Raw genomic sequence first — 15,447 nt, forward strand, 5'->3', positions numbered from 1 at the left:
TTAAAAGTGTTCAGATTGGTTAATACACCCTGTATAGATTAAATTTTGCTGGAAAATTAAATGACAGAAAGCTATAGGTCCTTTTGCAACACCTATTCTATCAGTCATGACATTGCCATTCCTTTGCCACATTTAGAAAACATCTTTCACGGTTACCTAATGCAGCTTGTGACACCATGACAAGGTTATCCATAACCCATACCTCACAAAGTGTGATGCTACATATTTAACAGGATGTTAATTGTATGTTTTTCAAATGTCCGGTCCACTTTGATATCATGAGTAAAGCTTTATATGCAACCACTGTAGAATCTACACTCCTACAGCAGCTTTATACAAGCATCTGCAACAAATTTCTTTCATTAAAGAACATTTTGAGAACTCATAATTCTCAAAAATAAATTTTACAGATATGGGGGGGGGGGGGGGGGGGGTTCTCACATAAAATGCAAAAAATAAATAAATAAATAAATAAATAAAAAATCAGTGGTTCTATACTCTTGATGAAGATGAAAATATATGATCTCCTTAGCTGATGCAAGCTACTTTTAACATGTTCTATTGCTACTAGCAAGTCTTGAAAGAACAGAAGAACTAGATCTGTAGGTATTCAGTCAATCCGTCACGTCAGAGAGCTCAGAGATTATATTAACATTATATTAATCGGCAACACTGAATGCTTTATGTCTGCGGCCTGATGCAGTTACACCTTTCTGCAAACTTTAGAGCTTGCATGAGATGAACCATAAAATAAGTTGCACTGCTAATAAATTAAGCTTGACAGTTATTGCCATTTTAGAGAGTATATGTTTTCACTGCAGTCCTGCTGCATGAGGCATATACTGTTAGAGATATACTAACCAATAAAGAGATTTGCTTGCTAAAGTGTATGCACATAGCCTGTATGTCATAACAAAAATGATTCGGGATGAAGGGTGAAAATGGAGCATGTTCAAAACCAGTGTGACAAGCAGGCCCCTTTACAGAGGTGTTGAAAGATGTGTTAGTAGTGAATTGTGGTGGAGGTGGTGTCATGCAGATGCCTGTTCGCATTGATGCACTGGAAAAGTGACATCAACATCAACAGTGAAAATGGCTCATTGATGACCAGGGGAGGGCTACACTGTATATAAAGGAGAGCGCCTTCCTAACACGAAAGACTGATCAACAAGTTTGACTTCTTTCCCAGACGGATAGAGTCCTCTAACTACCAGCTCTGACGCACTATTTCTTGGATAGAAGGACACCAGACCTGGTAAGAACGACCAATGAATATGTCTTTAAATAGATGGCTGTAATATACATATATATTTTTGAAAATATACGTAGAAAATACCTCGTCTAACTAATAGTTTAATTTGCTTCAGTTAATCGACATGTTTTCACTGAGGTTCTTGGAAATGTTGGTTCTGGTAATCCTCCTCTGGAGCATCCACACAGAGGCTAAACCACTGAGGTAAACTCTTAAACTTTCTACAGTGAAATATCATCTTTGGAATGAAAATTAATAATGCACAATTAGCTTAAATAATTAACTGATCCTGTAATTCTTCCTTGAGTTGACTGTGTGTGTTTTCTGTTTGTGCAGAAAGAGGACTGTCAGTGAGGTGCAGCTTATGCACAATGTTCGAGAACACAAACAAGTAGGAGAAAGGCAAGACTGGCTCCAGGAAAAGTTGAAGGGAATTATTGTGGCCAGCTCTAAACCACTACATGGAAAAGCAAGAACTATAAAAAATATTTTTCAATATGATGTTTTTGGATCAAAAATTTAAAAAAGTTATACAAAATATGCAAATTCAAGTGATTTAATGTTCAGTATATCTTATGAAACAAAATCCCCATGCATTACTGAAGAATCTGACTATTTTTCCAAGAGTTATTTTAGATGTTTTTTTCTTATTGTTCTTAACTTATTTTAAAATTTTGTCAGATTATTTATTGATTTATTTATGCTTTTATTGTGTTTTTTATTTTATTTTTAATTCTATTTTATTTTTTATTTTTTTCTTGTCTGATAAATGTTTTCCCTCTTTTTTTCCCTTTTTTTACATTCTGTTTTAATGTCATATCAGTAGGATTACAAGTACTACAGTCAATATCTCAGGCCGTCTGGGGAAGAAAAGGTTTTAAAATGTCCTCCTACTCTCCACACCATACACATCACTATTTACAAATGTTGTTTACTGCATATTGTAAAGGACCAATAAGATGGCTAGTCTTACATTTCTTGTGTGTGCTTCTTACATGCGCATCATATGTATGCCTTTATGTAATGACTTTCAGGAGTTATACTGTATGTTTTTCAGTCAGTCCTCTTATAGTCACTAACATGATCTCCTGAGGACTGAGTCAGATTTTCTGCTGGTGATTTTTACCCCTGCTTTAACTTTCTACAACAAATTTCTCTAAAGTGCTCTGCAGAACCTCTCTGATCTCTCTTTGAACTGCTGTACTTCATTCTTACTGTCAGGTATTGATCACTTTTACTGGGTAACTTTGTGAGATGTAACCTATACGACAACTCAACCTACATGCCTTTTGTGTCAGCAATTTCTGGATTGCGTTCGCTAGCTTGACTTTACATAGATTACATACATGGCTTTACATACAATACATTACACAATGTTTAACATATTCTTGGCGCAGGAATAACTCACACTAAGTAATGTTCTTTAAAATTTGCAAAAAATTGTAATATATCTGTCAGATTACAGAATTGATTGATGTTTTGAGTGGCCATACACGAAAATTATTCTAGAAATACTTGATAAAAAGTCATAAGACAAGATCATCAATTTTCAGTCCTAAAGATTAGAATTCAGTTGATGTCTAGTCCCACTTTAATTTTTTTTAAGGTGATTTTACTGACCGATGGCTGCACACATTGCATCATATCATCATATTCAGACTTTTCCAGCCTTGTATACTGTGTGTGTGTGTGTGTGTGTGTGTGTGTGTGTGTGTGTGTGTGTGTGTGTGTGTGTGTGTGTGTGTGTGTGTGTGTGCGTGTGTGTGTGTGTGTGTGTGTGTGTGTGTGTGTATTGTTTGCAAATCATAACAGGCTGTTTGACTTGTGTCGAATAAAGGCAAAGCAGAGAGATGTTATGATTGATGGATAAGACATAGATAAGCTCTGATATGTATCCTGTTTGGCTGTTGTGTTGCTCTGTCCTCCAGTCATGTCCTAAAGAGTTGATCTGGCTAATTGACAAGCACCCTTGCTATGACCCTGCATTTACTTTGAATAAGCAACTTTGCTACTACTATAACTATTATCTATATATTAATACTTTAAAATAAAAATGTCTTCTGCAAAGATTTGCTAGTGTGCGGTGTTTTTTTCACATCCAGTTAGAGGCCTTTAAATTAATTGGACAAAGCACCACTATGATATGAGACTACCTACAACTTAACCTAATTTTGTTATTTATTTAACATTGTTTGTTACCATAGCATAACTGTAGGCTGAACTGATACCTGGTTAGATTTATCAACACTTTGTGTTTACTCCTAGTTTTAATTAATCTTTAATCATTTTTTTTGTTATATTCTGCAGTTTTACCTCAAACTGTGCACAATGGAATATGGAAGCTTCTTTCCACCACTAAAGTTGAATAAATAAAAAATAATTAAAAACAAAATCTGCCAGGCAGAGCAAAGTTGAAAGTAAGTAATTATCTCAAAATTTCAAGTCTGGGGAGGTTAAAATTCTGTATTATGTAATTCAAAATTTCGAGATACTAACTTGAAATTTTGACTTATGGATAGAAAAAAATCATTAGTTGAAGAAATAAGCTTCCATAGTAGACAGATCAGTTCAGTGCTAATCAGTGGGAACTGCTGATTATAGAGTCTAAAATAGTGCTATATTTATTATATAATAAATTAATGCACATGTTAATGGGTGTTTTAATTATAAATGCAATTACATTCTTCAATATCTGCTGTCAGTTCTCCACATAAGCTGAGTTACATGTACATGAAAACATATATTTATTTATTTACTTTTATTTATTTATTTTGTTCCTTATTTCATATTTCTTTTTCTTTCCTTTTCTCCACGGTTCATTTTGTCTTTTATAGGCTTAGAAATATCGGTACTAGTATCTTCACATTTTGGATTTTTTTTCATGAATAAAGGAAACTTTAAAAAAAAAAAAAAAAGCAATCGCACACGCAACATATCGCGACACTTGAGGGACTCGGTCATCTTTCTTTTGACTTTTTTGAAGAAAAAGAAAAACTTCTTCTATTACCTACTGAAAACAGGTCAGTCACCTGTAATACATTTAATTTTTCAACTCTTTAACTTTTGAGACACGTTTGATCGGCGAGCGTAGCAATGACTTTGAAATGTAGTTTTAAGTGCGTCAGCACGTCGAGCCGTTAACGGTCGTCACGTCGTACGTCAGCTGGGTGAGTGTTTTGAAAGGAAATGACTGGTTAGCTGGCGAGCAAGTGGGATTATACTGCAGCGGAAACCGTAGCCAGCTAGGTAGCTGTTTTTTTCCTGTATCTCACGGTATCAAATCATGTCTATGGACACTCTTGGAGCATGTTTACTAGCCATTCTGCGTCTCGGAAGTTTGTTCTGATATTGTTGTAACGTACCGCTGGTAATACTGCTAATGCTAGTTAGCTAGCTATGCTAAAATAGCAAAGTCGTCTCACAGCAACGTCGACAACGTTTAATTTGATAACAGCGATAAACCTGACAATCAATCTTTGTTCAACTCAAGCTTGGCTGCACAACCTAGCTTTTTTGTTAACCGACAGCAGCTACCTGTGGATTTTACACGAGGCTGACCAGGGAATTAAACTGACTTGTTGATTTCGCCATTTGTCGAACAGATTATGAACGGTGAAAGATCCAGACCGGGCTACCCCCTGTCCGGGTGATGGCAGCTCGTCTGCCGTCATATGACAGCAACTCCAGTGATACAGAAAACTGGGAACGAAAAACAGCGAGCCGACCGCGCAAACTCTGCAGGCATTCAAGGTGAGCCAGGTGAAAATATATGGAGTTGTAAAGTTCACAGCAACAGTCACATACGCCACATACGTTCTAGGGATATCACAAGAGAAAGTATCGGTTTGCTTATGTGTATCTTTTGCATCCGTCCTGCTTTGTATTAACTCATAGGCGTAACCCCTATGAATATAAATTTGGCCTAGCACTTTCCCTGTAACTCAATGATTGCGTGATACTGGAGAGAAGTGTTAGTCCACTGAGAAAATTTTTGAAAATCAAATAATATTGCCTGTTTATGGCAGTATTTAACGTTTTCAATATATGGAAATGTGATAGAGTTGACTTCCCATGGGTTTGAGATTGCCCAAAGGCTCAAACTTACTTTTCACTTATCTTTCACATATTTATCTGTGATGTTAAGTGAATAACACCAGAGGTGAGGGGAGCCACCAGGCTGAAGAAGGAGATCTATCGCTCTTGGTAAGCCTGTGGGACTCCGGAGACAGCCGACAGGTATCGACAGGCCAAGCGGAATGCGGCTCGGGCAGTGGCTGAAGCAAAACTCGGGTGTGGGAGGAGTTCGGAGAGGCCATGAAAAAAGACTTTTGGACTGCCTCGAAGAGATTCTAGTGCTCTACCTGCACTGTGTATAGTGCTGGCGGAGCGCTGCTGACTTCGACTGAGAAAATTGTCAGGCGGTGGAAGGAATACTTTGAGGACCTCCTTAATCCCACTGACACGTCTTCCGAGGAGGAAGCAGAGTCTGGGGATGAGGGGAATGACCCGCCAATTTCCGGAGGCGAGGACACTGAGGCAGTTAAACAACTCCTTGGTGGCAGAGCCCCTGGCGTTGATGAGGTCCGCCCCAAATTCCTGAAGGCTCTGGACGTTGTAGGGCTGTCCTGGTTGACACGCCTCTACAATGTTGCGTGGAGATCAGGGGCAGTACCCCTGGACTGGCAGACCGGGGTGGTGGTCCCCATCTTTAAGAAGGGGGACCGGAGGGTGTGTTCAAACTACAGTGGGATCACATTCCTCAGCCTCCCTGGGAAAGTCTATGCCAGGGTGCTGGAAAGGAGAGTTTGTCTGCTAGTTGAACCTCTGATACAGGAGGAACAATGCGGTTTTTGTCCTGGTCGCGGAACACTGGACCAGCTCTTTATCCTCTCAAGGATACTTGAGGGTGCATGGGAGTTTGCCCAACCAGTCTACATGTGTTTTGTGGACTTGGAGGAGGCATTCGACCGTGTCCTGTGGGAGGTTCTGCGGGAGTATGGGGTGTCTGGCCCGTTGCTACGGGCCATTCGATCCCTATACAACCGTTGCAAGAGCTTGGTTCGCATTGCCGGCAATAAGTCGGACTCGTTCCCGGTGGGTGATGGGCTCCACCAGGGCTGCCCTTTGTCACCGATTCTGTTCATAATTTTTATGGACAGGAATTCTAGGCGCAGCCAAGTGGCGGAGGGCTTTCACTACGGTGGCCTCAGAATCTCGTCTCTGCTTTTCGCGGATGATGTGGTTCTGTTGGCTTCATCGGGTGAAGGCCTCCAGCTCGCACTGGAACGGTTCCCAGCCAAGTGTGAAGCAGCGGGAATGAGGATCAGCACCTCCAAATCTGAGGCCATGGTTCTCAGCCGGAAAAGGGTGGAGTGCCCACTCCGGGTGGGTCGGGAATGAGTTCCCTCTCCCTGCCAGGTCTGGGCTTCTCTCCTTAGGCTGCTGCCCTGTCCCGGCCCCGGATGAAGATGGATTGATGGATGTTAATAGGGCTGCCACAAACGATTATTTTGATAGTCGACTAGTCACCGATTATTTTTGCGATTAGTCGACTAATCAGATCATCATCCATTAGACGTAAAACTACAGCTTATTGCACCAGCAGCATCTGCTCTTATATAACTATCATTAGCTTACAGCTTTAAGTGTTTAAGGTCTGTGCTAACTAAAAATAAAAACAAGATGATAGTTTATTAAATTTTAATGAAATTTGCAGATTGTTTCGGTGAAGTTTAATAAACTCCTTGCTATCTAAAATATAACAGGACACTGGAGTATATTCTGGAGCATCTCACACTTCTGATAATCAGCTGTCTGCTTGACGTTTATTCAGCTGTGTAAAAACTATAACTTTAATCTCAGACAAACTGATTTACTCAGGAACAAATAAAATACTAAAAAAAAAAAGCCAAACAATAACATTTTAAGTTATCTAAGTGACTCATATATATTTAACCTGAGTAGCGAAAGACGGCGGTGGGTTTGAAAACGATTTGCGGGGAGTCCGGTGTTCTCACGGCGCTAGTGAGCCTAGCCCCCGGCTCGCTAACGAGCTAGTGGGTAACAGATGTCTCCGAAAACGTCGGAGCGCTTTTGAAAATATGTGGTGTCCTGATAAACTGAGCAGATATTTGAGGTTTACACAGCTACATTCTCACCTGAAAATATGTTAAACGTTTATTTTGTGACCCAGAAAGAATAATAAGAGTAACATTAAAACTAACTAGCTGCCGCCATTGTTGGAAACTGCGCTGGGCCGCGCTATGAATTCTGGGACACAGCTGCTTCTTCTTCTTCTTCGGGGTTTAACGGTAGCTGACATCCTTGTACATGCAATGCTGCCATCTTCTGTTTCAGTCCGTTATTAGACTCTTAAATCCTGACACTTATTCCTGCGTCTTTTGTGATCTTACAAAGTTTCAAACGACGCGTCGACTATTAAATCAGTCGTCGACGATTTTGATAGTCAACGTAATCGTGACTAGTCGACAAATCGTGGCAGCCCTAGATGTTAAGTGAATATTTACTGAAGTATAACGTGTTCGTGATGACCACATGGAGCTCTGTGTAGCCTTTCCTTACTTTCTTGTTAACTCATCTGCCAGCCTTATCTTTATCTGCTTTATAATTTAGTCTCCTACCTTTTGAAGGCATGTTTCCTGTAGCACTTTAGGTATATAGTTATGACAGTGACTTGGTATTAACTAGCTTAATACATGCCTATGAATTTCTTGGTTATTTCTGGAAATTTGGTGAGCAAAATGAAACTCAAGCTTGAGTATATTTAAACAGTAATTTAAAACATTTTCAACACTGGCCTTGGGATTTTCCATTGTTGGAAGGCCAACATTTTTGGTATGCAGGAAAGCTCTGCAAGTGTATGCTCAGCCCCAGGATTGGGATGTATCTGTGAATGGCTAAAAGGTTAAACAAAACTTTTTTTTTTTTCCTTTTTCCCTTTCCTTTTTTTTTTTTTTACCCTGTAGCTCTGCTTCTAATTGTGAATTTTATTCTTTCTCTGATTGTTGTTTTTTTTTAAAGAAGATTTGGTCTTTGAGAAATTAATGGTTAGCTCTATTGTGTCTTTTTCCCATTTGAATTTTAATCTACTTTTATTTATAACTGCTCATACTGTTTATTTAGAAATGAAATTTCTAAATAAACATAAAATAAGCATGTCAAAACTCTGATTTGATTTTCTTTCAAATTAAATATCAAAGGTAATAGTATCTATATTTGACTGCAATACACAATGTGCGGCTTGTTACTGTTTTATTAAAGTAGAATCTGGTTGGTCTGGTGGTTAGTTTTAAATGTCTTTATGAAGCTTGTTGGCACTACTACAGTTGTTTGTAGGGCAAATGACCTAAGCCAAAAGCTGTGACAGCCATGTTGAGTGAAATGTGTTCCACATTGTGCGTCATAAAACTATGAAATACCAATATCCTCTGGCCTTGAGAAAGGGAGGAGGTGCATTACACATGCTTTTGTGTTTCAAAAGCAGCAGCCAAGCCCGTACGTCTCAAGTGAAGGAAGAACATAGGAAGATGAGCTTACATGGTGCCAGCGGGGGCTGTGACCGCTCACGTGACCGCCGCCGCTCCAGCGATCGCTCCAGGGACTCCTCGCATGAGAGAGAAGGCCAGCTTACCCCTTGCATTCGCAACGTCACATCACCCACCCGCCAGCACAACAGTGGTGAGTGTGCGTGGAAAGAATAGACGGCTTATATGGGTGTCATGTTGGAGTTCTGCAGCTTTTGGCAAGCTCTGTTAAACAGCTGACCAAATTTATCAACTTGCAGCTCAGACATGGTTTAGGTCTCCTGCTTTTGGCTGTGAGCAGATCAAGGCAATGCTTATCCACCTGTGTTTAGACCAAGACCGAGAAGTTTGACTGCCTACATGTCAAATGTTATGAGTGGGACCTTGTGTATATACACAATGTGTATATTGCAAAGAAATACAAAATTCTTTTACAAATCTTAGCTGCAAACTAAAATGTTACTACAAACTAGGCACTTTTTTTCTATCTGAATTTTGATCTTTGATTTGGACATTAAAACCAAAGATGATTTCTCCATGGTGATTCATTCCGCCCGCCCGTCTAGATCGTGATCGAGATGGCGGCTCGTCATCGAGGCCCAGTAGTCCGCGGCCTCAGAGAGTCTCACCCAGCGGTTCCAGCAGCAGTGGGGTGGTGAGCAGTCGCAACAGTAGCTTGTCCAGCACCGAGGGCACTTTCAAAAGCTTGGCAGCTGGAGAAATGGTTTTTGTCTATGAGAATCCTAAGGAAGGGGGAGCCGGTGGCACAGTTGGAAACCGAAACATTCGGACCTCAGAGAGAGTCACTCTGATTGTTGACAACACACGCTTTGTAGTGGATCCTTCTATCTTCACTGCACAGCCCAATACCATGTTGGGCAGGTAAAGTATATTTTAATCCTCGTTATCCTTGTCTTTAGTCATCATAGCTGTAACAACTGAAACTTAAATAAAAATTTAATATTCACGCATATAAGTATAGATCTGTGAGTTGGGGGAATAAATCAAAGTTTCTTTTGCACAGAATGTTTGGATCTGGAAGAGAACATAATTTCACACGGCCCAACGAGAAAGGGGAGTACGAAGTGGCTGAGGGGATTAGCTCAACAGTTTTCAGAGCAATTCTGGTTAGTTTCTCTTTTACATAATCCTTGTATGCATAAATAATTGTGAGGTAATGTTGGATACACACTTATGCTGAATGATTTTTATCTGTGTCGCATTATTATTAAAAGATATTAAGCTATCGTGGGATCATTTTAGCTCACTGGGTAGAGTAGGCAACCCAAACAATCTGCCCTAAGGCCATCTACTTCCCCTGGTCTTTCTAATCTTCTCTTTACTGTCGAATCACAACGGAGGCTTAAAAAGCTCTGAAAATGTATCATAAATAAATAAAATAACACAATCAAGTCAACAAAAATCTACTTCCTTGCTCTTTTAACCAAACTTAAATATTTTACACAGGGCTATAAAGTCAGTTCTTAACAGGCTGCCTTTATTGCTTTTGTATAAGATGTAACACCAATCTCTGATGTCACAATTTTTAAATATATCAGCATTTGCTCATTAATGCTTCCACAGCAGAATGTAGAAGGAAATTGTGAATAAAACTCCCACTGGGATGTGTTCTTCCAATCTTTATGGGACATATAACACCTGTTAGCCTTGAGCGACACACTATATTTTCCTTACCTGGATCCCCGTGTGTGTGAGGAGTTGTCTGAGCCTCTGCTGTGAAAGTCTATCAAAGTTCAATGCGGCCAGAGATGACACAAAACAAATGTGCAGTTATTAGTGTTGAATATTTTTTTTGTTTTTGTTTTTTCTACATTGATATTGACTTGTGAATTTTTAATTTTTTCAATTATTTGCGCTGTATGATCAGGATGTTGAATTAATACAGCCCCCACCCCATCCGCATGACCATTACGGATGGGGTCATGTTTAAATTACTTAATTTACTGGTATAGCAGTGTTATTGAAAAATGCATATAATGCCTGAAATTTAAAGTAGTGTACTGGTTCCTATGGTTTACTATCAAGCAGTAATATAAACAGTAGATCATAATACAGATGGTGCTGAAATAAAACTAGTTTTAAACTAAAGTAGTTTTAAATTAAAAAAATAAATAAATAAACATTATATAATACCCATAATTCAGGTAGAATATTACTCAGCATGGGCTGTTTTGTACTGTCTACATTACATCTAATTAGCGACTGATTGCTCATGTTGAAACTCTTAAGTAGATATATGTTGGAAAATTGAATTTACTTTGCGATATGGTGAGTGAGTAGTACGCAGTTTACTGAGAAAGCTGCAGTTGGTGAGTTCTAAAAAACGTACGATTAGATTAGGCTGCATTTTTGTTGTCTGATTCATCTAAAATGCACCAGAAACCAACCCTGCAGAAAACACTGCTGCAGCTATAACACAGTGCGTACCTGCTACAGCCCATTCAGGTATCTGAAGTGTATATGAGGCTGGAATGACAAAGCAAATCTGACTGATCTGAATCTGAGCTTTAATTCACAGTTTGACATTTGCATGGTGTTATCTGCTGCATCTAATTTCCTGCCAAACTGCATGTTACCTTTGGCCTACTAAAAACCCACCTCATAACAGTTCAACAGGCTCAGTAATGGAAGTCTCCTTTAACATGTGTAACTCTGAAACTGCTGTTAGAAAGCAAACTGAGATTCTGTTACCGGGTTCATTTTTATCAAAAGGGTTTTGATTTTGTTTGTAATTGTATGATTTAAGTTGATGGATAAATGGTGTTTTTAATGATTTCCTCTTTGTGATTTCTCTCTAATTGGCAGGATTACTACAAATCTGGGATAATCCGTTGTCCTGATGGAATCTCTATCCCCGAGTTGCGTGAGGCGTGTGACTATCTATGCATCTCTTTCGACTACAGCACCATCAAATGCAGAGACCTCAGTGAGTATTTCTTCTGGGACACTGAAGCTGTTAGTGTTGCATTAACAGTAGCAGCGCTGAGTATCATTGATCAGGGAGACTGCTCAGTGCCTCGTCACTTTGCAAGGCTTAACAAGATTGCAGCTAATTGATCATAATCACCAACCTGTGAGGATTTCAGATTTTTGGCTTTAAAGAAAAATACAGCTTTTAAGAACAAGCAATTTTCCCTGTACGTGTGTCTAAAACGTAGGCTGTTTTATTATTATTTTTTTTTTAAGTCAGCAGGTAATTCTGGTTAATTACTATTTTCTTGTTTGTTTGTTTTTTCTTTTAGAGTTTTAGCCTATAATGAATAGAAAAACAAAATTTCTCAAATCCATATAGTCCTTATTCATGTGAAAGTGAGTTCAGGGCCACAACTTGTTGCATATCATCTATGACATTTCGTCTCCTTTCCTCCTCAACTTTTTGGGGTAAATATGTCTACAAATTTGATTCACGGTCATCTTGAGTGGGTTCTTTAAGGCTTTTCGGTGCACTGCAACACAATAGTGCCTGAAACTGATGGTTGCGAGACTGGACAGACCTTTTCTTCATTAGCACTGAAGATTTTGTAGCGGTACTTTGCTGGAATGGAGGCAAGGAAATGGTTGTTTGCTTACCTGTAAATTATTTGTTTGAATTTAAAACTACAAGTAGTATCCTGATCTGAAAGAAGCATTTTAATTAGGAATTCAGTTTTTATGAAGGCACCTCTGAAATAGCTCTGTGGTGAAAGATAAAGGCTACTTGCATGACAGTAGAGCAGAGGGCCTGTTTTTAGTTGTTTCAGGAGTTACTTGCTTACCTTTGTGCACTTTATAAAGTTTATGCTTATGATGGAAATTTTGAATTTAAAGTCTCACTCTTTGTTAACAGGTGCCCTGATGCATGAGCTGTCCAATGATGGAGCTCGGCGTCAATTTGAGTTTTACCTCGAGGAAATGGTTCTGCCTCTGATGGTGGCCAGCGCCCAGAGCGGAGAGAGGGAATGTCACATTGTAGTCCTTACCGATGATGATGTGGTTGACTGGGATGAAGAATATCCACCACAAATGGGGGAAGAGTATTCACAGAGTGAGTACCCACTAATTCAGAGCGTAGGCACACATCTCGGAGCACAGACGCACAATAAACCACCTTGTTTGTTTTCTCCTTGTAGTTATTTACAGCACAAAACTGTACAGATTCTTCAAGTATATCGAAAACCGAGACGTTGCCAAATCAGTTTTAAAAGAGCGGGGACTGAAGAAAATAAGGCTGGGCATTGAAGGTGAGCTGAATTTTTCAGTATTAAATATTGATGTCCTCTCTTTTTTTCTTTTTCTTTTTTTTTTTTCCATTCTCATGAGTGGGAGAGAGATGTCTGACCTATATGAACAGTACAGAATATAACGACTCACTGCATACTGCAGATTTATAATTACAGATTTGTTTGGCAGCAAGCAAATTAATGCATAAAATAGCTAACAGCAGATGCCTCTTTGCAATCTGGATGTTATTAGAGTCAGAATCAAACGAATCAACTGTGGTCGGCGTGAGACAAAATATATTTTATTTAATAAAATGATATAATGGTTTTGTACCCAAACTGCTTTGTTCACTCAGTTTAACATCTGCCCAAGTTAATATGCAGTTGGAGTGCAGTATTATGTTCACATACCAGATGTAGACAATAGACATGCTGCTACCTGAATGTTTTTGTATGCTGTGACTGAAAAGACACGCCTAAAGTGGGAAGTCGATCAAACTAGAATAAGGTCATTTAGAGCCCAACACTTGGTAATGCATTGATTCCTTTTAAACAAATGGTCAGTCACATCACGTTCAGGGTGAGCCCCTCGCTTCTGGTGTTTGCTTTTTTGTATTCTGTGTTAACAAAAGTTAGCATAAACTGAGCCACTAGTGTTATTGTCTCTCTGACAGGTTACCCTACGTATAAAGAGAAAGTCAAGAAAAGACCAGGAGGTCGTCCAGAGGTCATTTACAACTACGTCCAGAGGCCCTTCATCCGCATGTCCTGGGAAAAGGAGGAGGGTAAAAGCCGCCATGTTGATTTCCAGTGCGTAAAGTCCAAGTCGATCACCAACCTAGCAGCAGCAGCAGCTGACATCCCCCAAGATCAGCTGGTGGTGATGCACCCTGGCCCCCAAGTGGATGAACTGGATATCCTGCCTAATCACCCACCTAGTGGGAACCACTACAGCAACAACTACAGCAATGAGCCTGATCCTGATGCACCTTCACCTGCTGTCTGAGGACACGTTGGTCTTCTTTCAATGCCTCTGCCCCTCTCCTACTCTTCTAGTCCTACTCCCAGCATGCTGCAGCATGGAGCGCTAGGGGCACCATAACCATATTGCCTTGACACCTCCTTTGCAGCCTTAGAGCCTCAAGAACCTGGATGACTGTAGGAAAAAAAACACGAGGAACATAAGACTGGTGAAAATAACATTTCACTATTGTTTTCATTTTCGGGTTTTTGTTTTGTTTTTTACTTGACCAAAGGAAGGAATCTATTTTTGTTTGTGGGAAAAAATCTGTAAAAAAATATTATTAGCATTATTATTTACAATATTATTGTATCTTAATTTGGTGGTTTTGACTGAGCACTCTTGTGGTGTCACTGTTTTTTCACAGGTTTTATTTCACTGATATCTTAGATTTTGATTCTCTCGGGTGGCCTAACTGCTAAATGGCTTTGATGGGGAAGGATACACAACTAGCTAAGGAGAGATTACATCTTTCTGGTCATGGAGAAAATCTGTTCTCACCACTTAGTCTCATGATCTCCAGTTGAACTCCTCTCAGATGTCTTTGATTCTTGTCATGGGATATGTAGTCATTGGCTGGATCTGATATGTGATGTTTTGCTCCTCCTGCAGCCAAGATATTAAGCAGAACACAGGCTGTTGTGGTCAGAATCTTTTATGTGCAAAGCTTGAAATTGTTGTTTAAAAATAAAACAAAATCATGAAATAAAGATGAACATTTAAAAAAAATATATATATATACACACAGTACAAAAATATGTGTGTGTGTATGTGTGTGTGTGTGTGCGTGCGTGTATCTATCTGTATATCTATCTATAGATATATAGATATAGGCAGGTATGTATATTGCATGCCTTATTGTAAAAGCCTAACAGGACCCAGGAGATGTTGCCCTCCAGAGGTAAGACTGACCAGATATGGTTAAATGCTAATGACCATTAAGAAGAAACATTTCTGCTCTATACAATTGGGTCGGAAACACTAAAAATAAATTCAGATTAATAATATAAATTTTTGTAATTATTACATTAAACCACTGATAATTCCAAATTAGATTCAATGTGATACCACAGACTGGTAACAGCAAACTGAACCATATTTAAAAAGCTTGAAGGGCTAAATATAATTTTTGTACTTACTTAAAAAATAAAATGACCTTTCTTCACACTGATATTTTTACTGCAGTTCATATACATATACATTTCCTATTTCATTTCTCCCTGAGTAGAAATGATAGCAAATAGAACCTGATAAGCTATTTAAAAGGAACCCCAACTATTATGACAAGTTATTCTAAATATGTTGCAAATTATCTCCACTACATAAAAACATACTTGAGAATAACTAAAAAAAAAAATTGTTATTCATTAAATCTTTGTTGTTTAAAACTATTTTGGAGTCGCGGGAGCG

The 15,447-nt window shown here is 39.0% G+C and overlaps 2 protein-coding genes across 4 annotated transcripts; both read left to right on the plus strand.

Annotated features, from left to right (window-relative positions):
• The first annotated feature begins 951 nt into the window (after positions 1-951).
• Positions 952-3,222, plus strand: pth1b (parathyroid hormone 1b). Its single transcript, XM_080303899.1, has 2 exons — positions 952-1,456; positions 1,589-3,222. Exons 1-2 carry the CDS (start codon positions 1,377-1,379, stop codon positions 1,773-1,775), a joined length of 267 nt encoding a protein of 88 aa, XP_080160025.1. The 5' UTR covers positions 952-1,376; the 3' UTR covers positions 1,776-3,222.
• A 1,083-nt stretch (positions 3,223-4,305) lies between these two features.
• On the plus strand, positions 4,306-14,747 carry btbd10b (BTB (POZ) domain containing 10b). 3 transcript variants are annotated; one of them, XM_026167891.2, is made up of 9 exons: positions 4,306-4,419; positions 4,855-5,002; positions 8,754-8,950; positions 9,363-9,678; positions 9,821-9,923; positions 11,623-11,743; positions 12,644-12,841; positions 12,927-13,037; positions 13,691-14,747. In XM_026167891.2, the coding sequence occupies exons 2-9, from the start codon at positions 4,902-4,904 to the stop codon at positions 14,020-14,022; spliced, it is 1,479 nt and encodes a 492-aa protein (XP_026023676.1). In that variant the 5' UTR covers positions 4,306-4,419; positions 4,855-4,901; the 3' UTR covers positions 14,023-14,747. The 3 variants fall into 3 exon arrangements, with proteins under 3 accessions (XP_026023676.1, XP_026023668.1, XP_026023691.1); XM_026167883.2 differs by having other exon boundaries at positions 4,383-4,498; XM_026167906.2 differs by having other exon boundaries at positions 4,383-4,498; positions 8,757-8,950.
• The last annotated feature ends 700 nt before the right edge of the window (positions 14,748-15,447 follow it).

This window comes from Astatotilapia calliptera, chromosome 1, assembly GCF_964374335.1.
Source record: "Astatotilapia calliptera chromosome 1, fAstCal68.1, whole genome shotgun sequence".
Lineage (NCBI taxonomy): Eukaryota > Metazoa > Chordata > Actinopteri > Cichliformes > Cichlidae > Astatotilapia > Astatotilapia calliptera.

What these genes read in the sequence shown, in the direction of transcription:
- pth1b (XM_080303899.1), top strand. Translation starts at nt 1,377, where the DNA reads ATGTTTTCACTGAGGTTCTTGGAAATGTTGGTTCTGGTAATCCTCCTC. An exon ending in ACAGAGGCTAAACCACTGAG is followed by an intron (nt 1,457 to 1,588) that starts GTAAACTCTTAA and finishes CTGTTTGTGCAG; the next exon opens with AAAGAGGACTGTCAGTGAGG.
- btbd10b (XM_026167891.2), top strand. Translation starts at nt 4,902, where the DNA reads ATGGCAGCTCGTCTGCCGTCATATGACAGCAACTCCAGTGATACAGAA. An exon ending in CCCAATACCATGTTGGGCAG is followed by an intron (nt 9,679 to 9,820) that starts GTAAAGTATATT and finishes TCTTTTGCACAG; the next exon opens with AATGTTTGGATCTGGAAGAG. An exon ending in CAGTTTTCAGAGCAATTCTG is followed by an intron (nt 9,924 to 11,622) that starts GTTAGTTTCTCT and finishes TCTAATTGGCAG; the next exon opens with GATTACTACAAATCTGGGAT.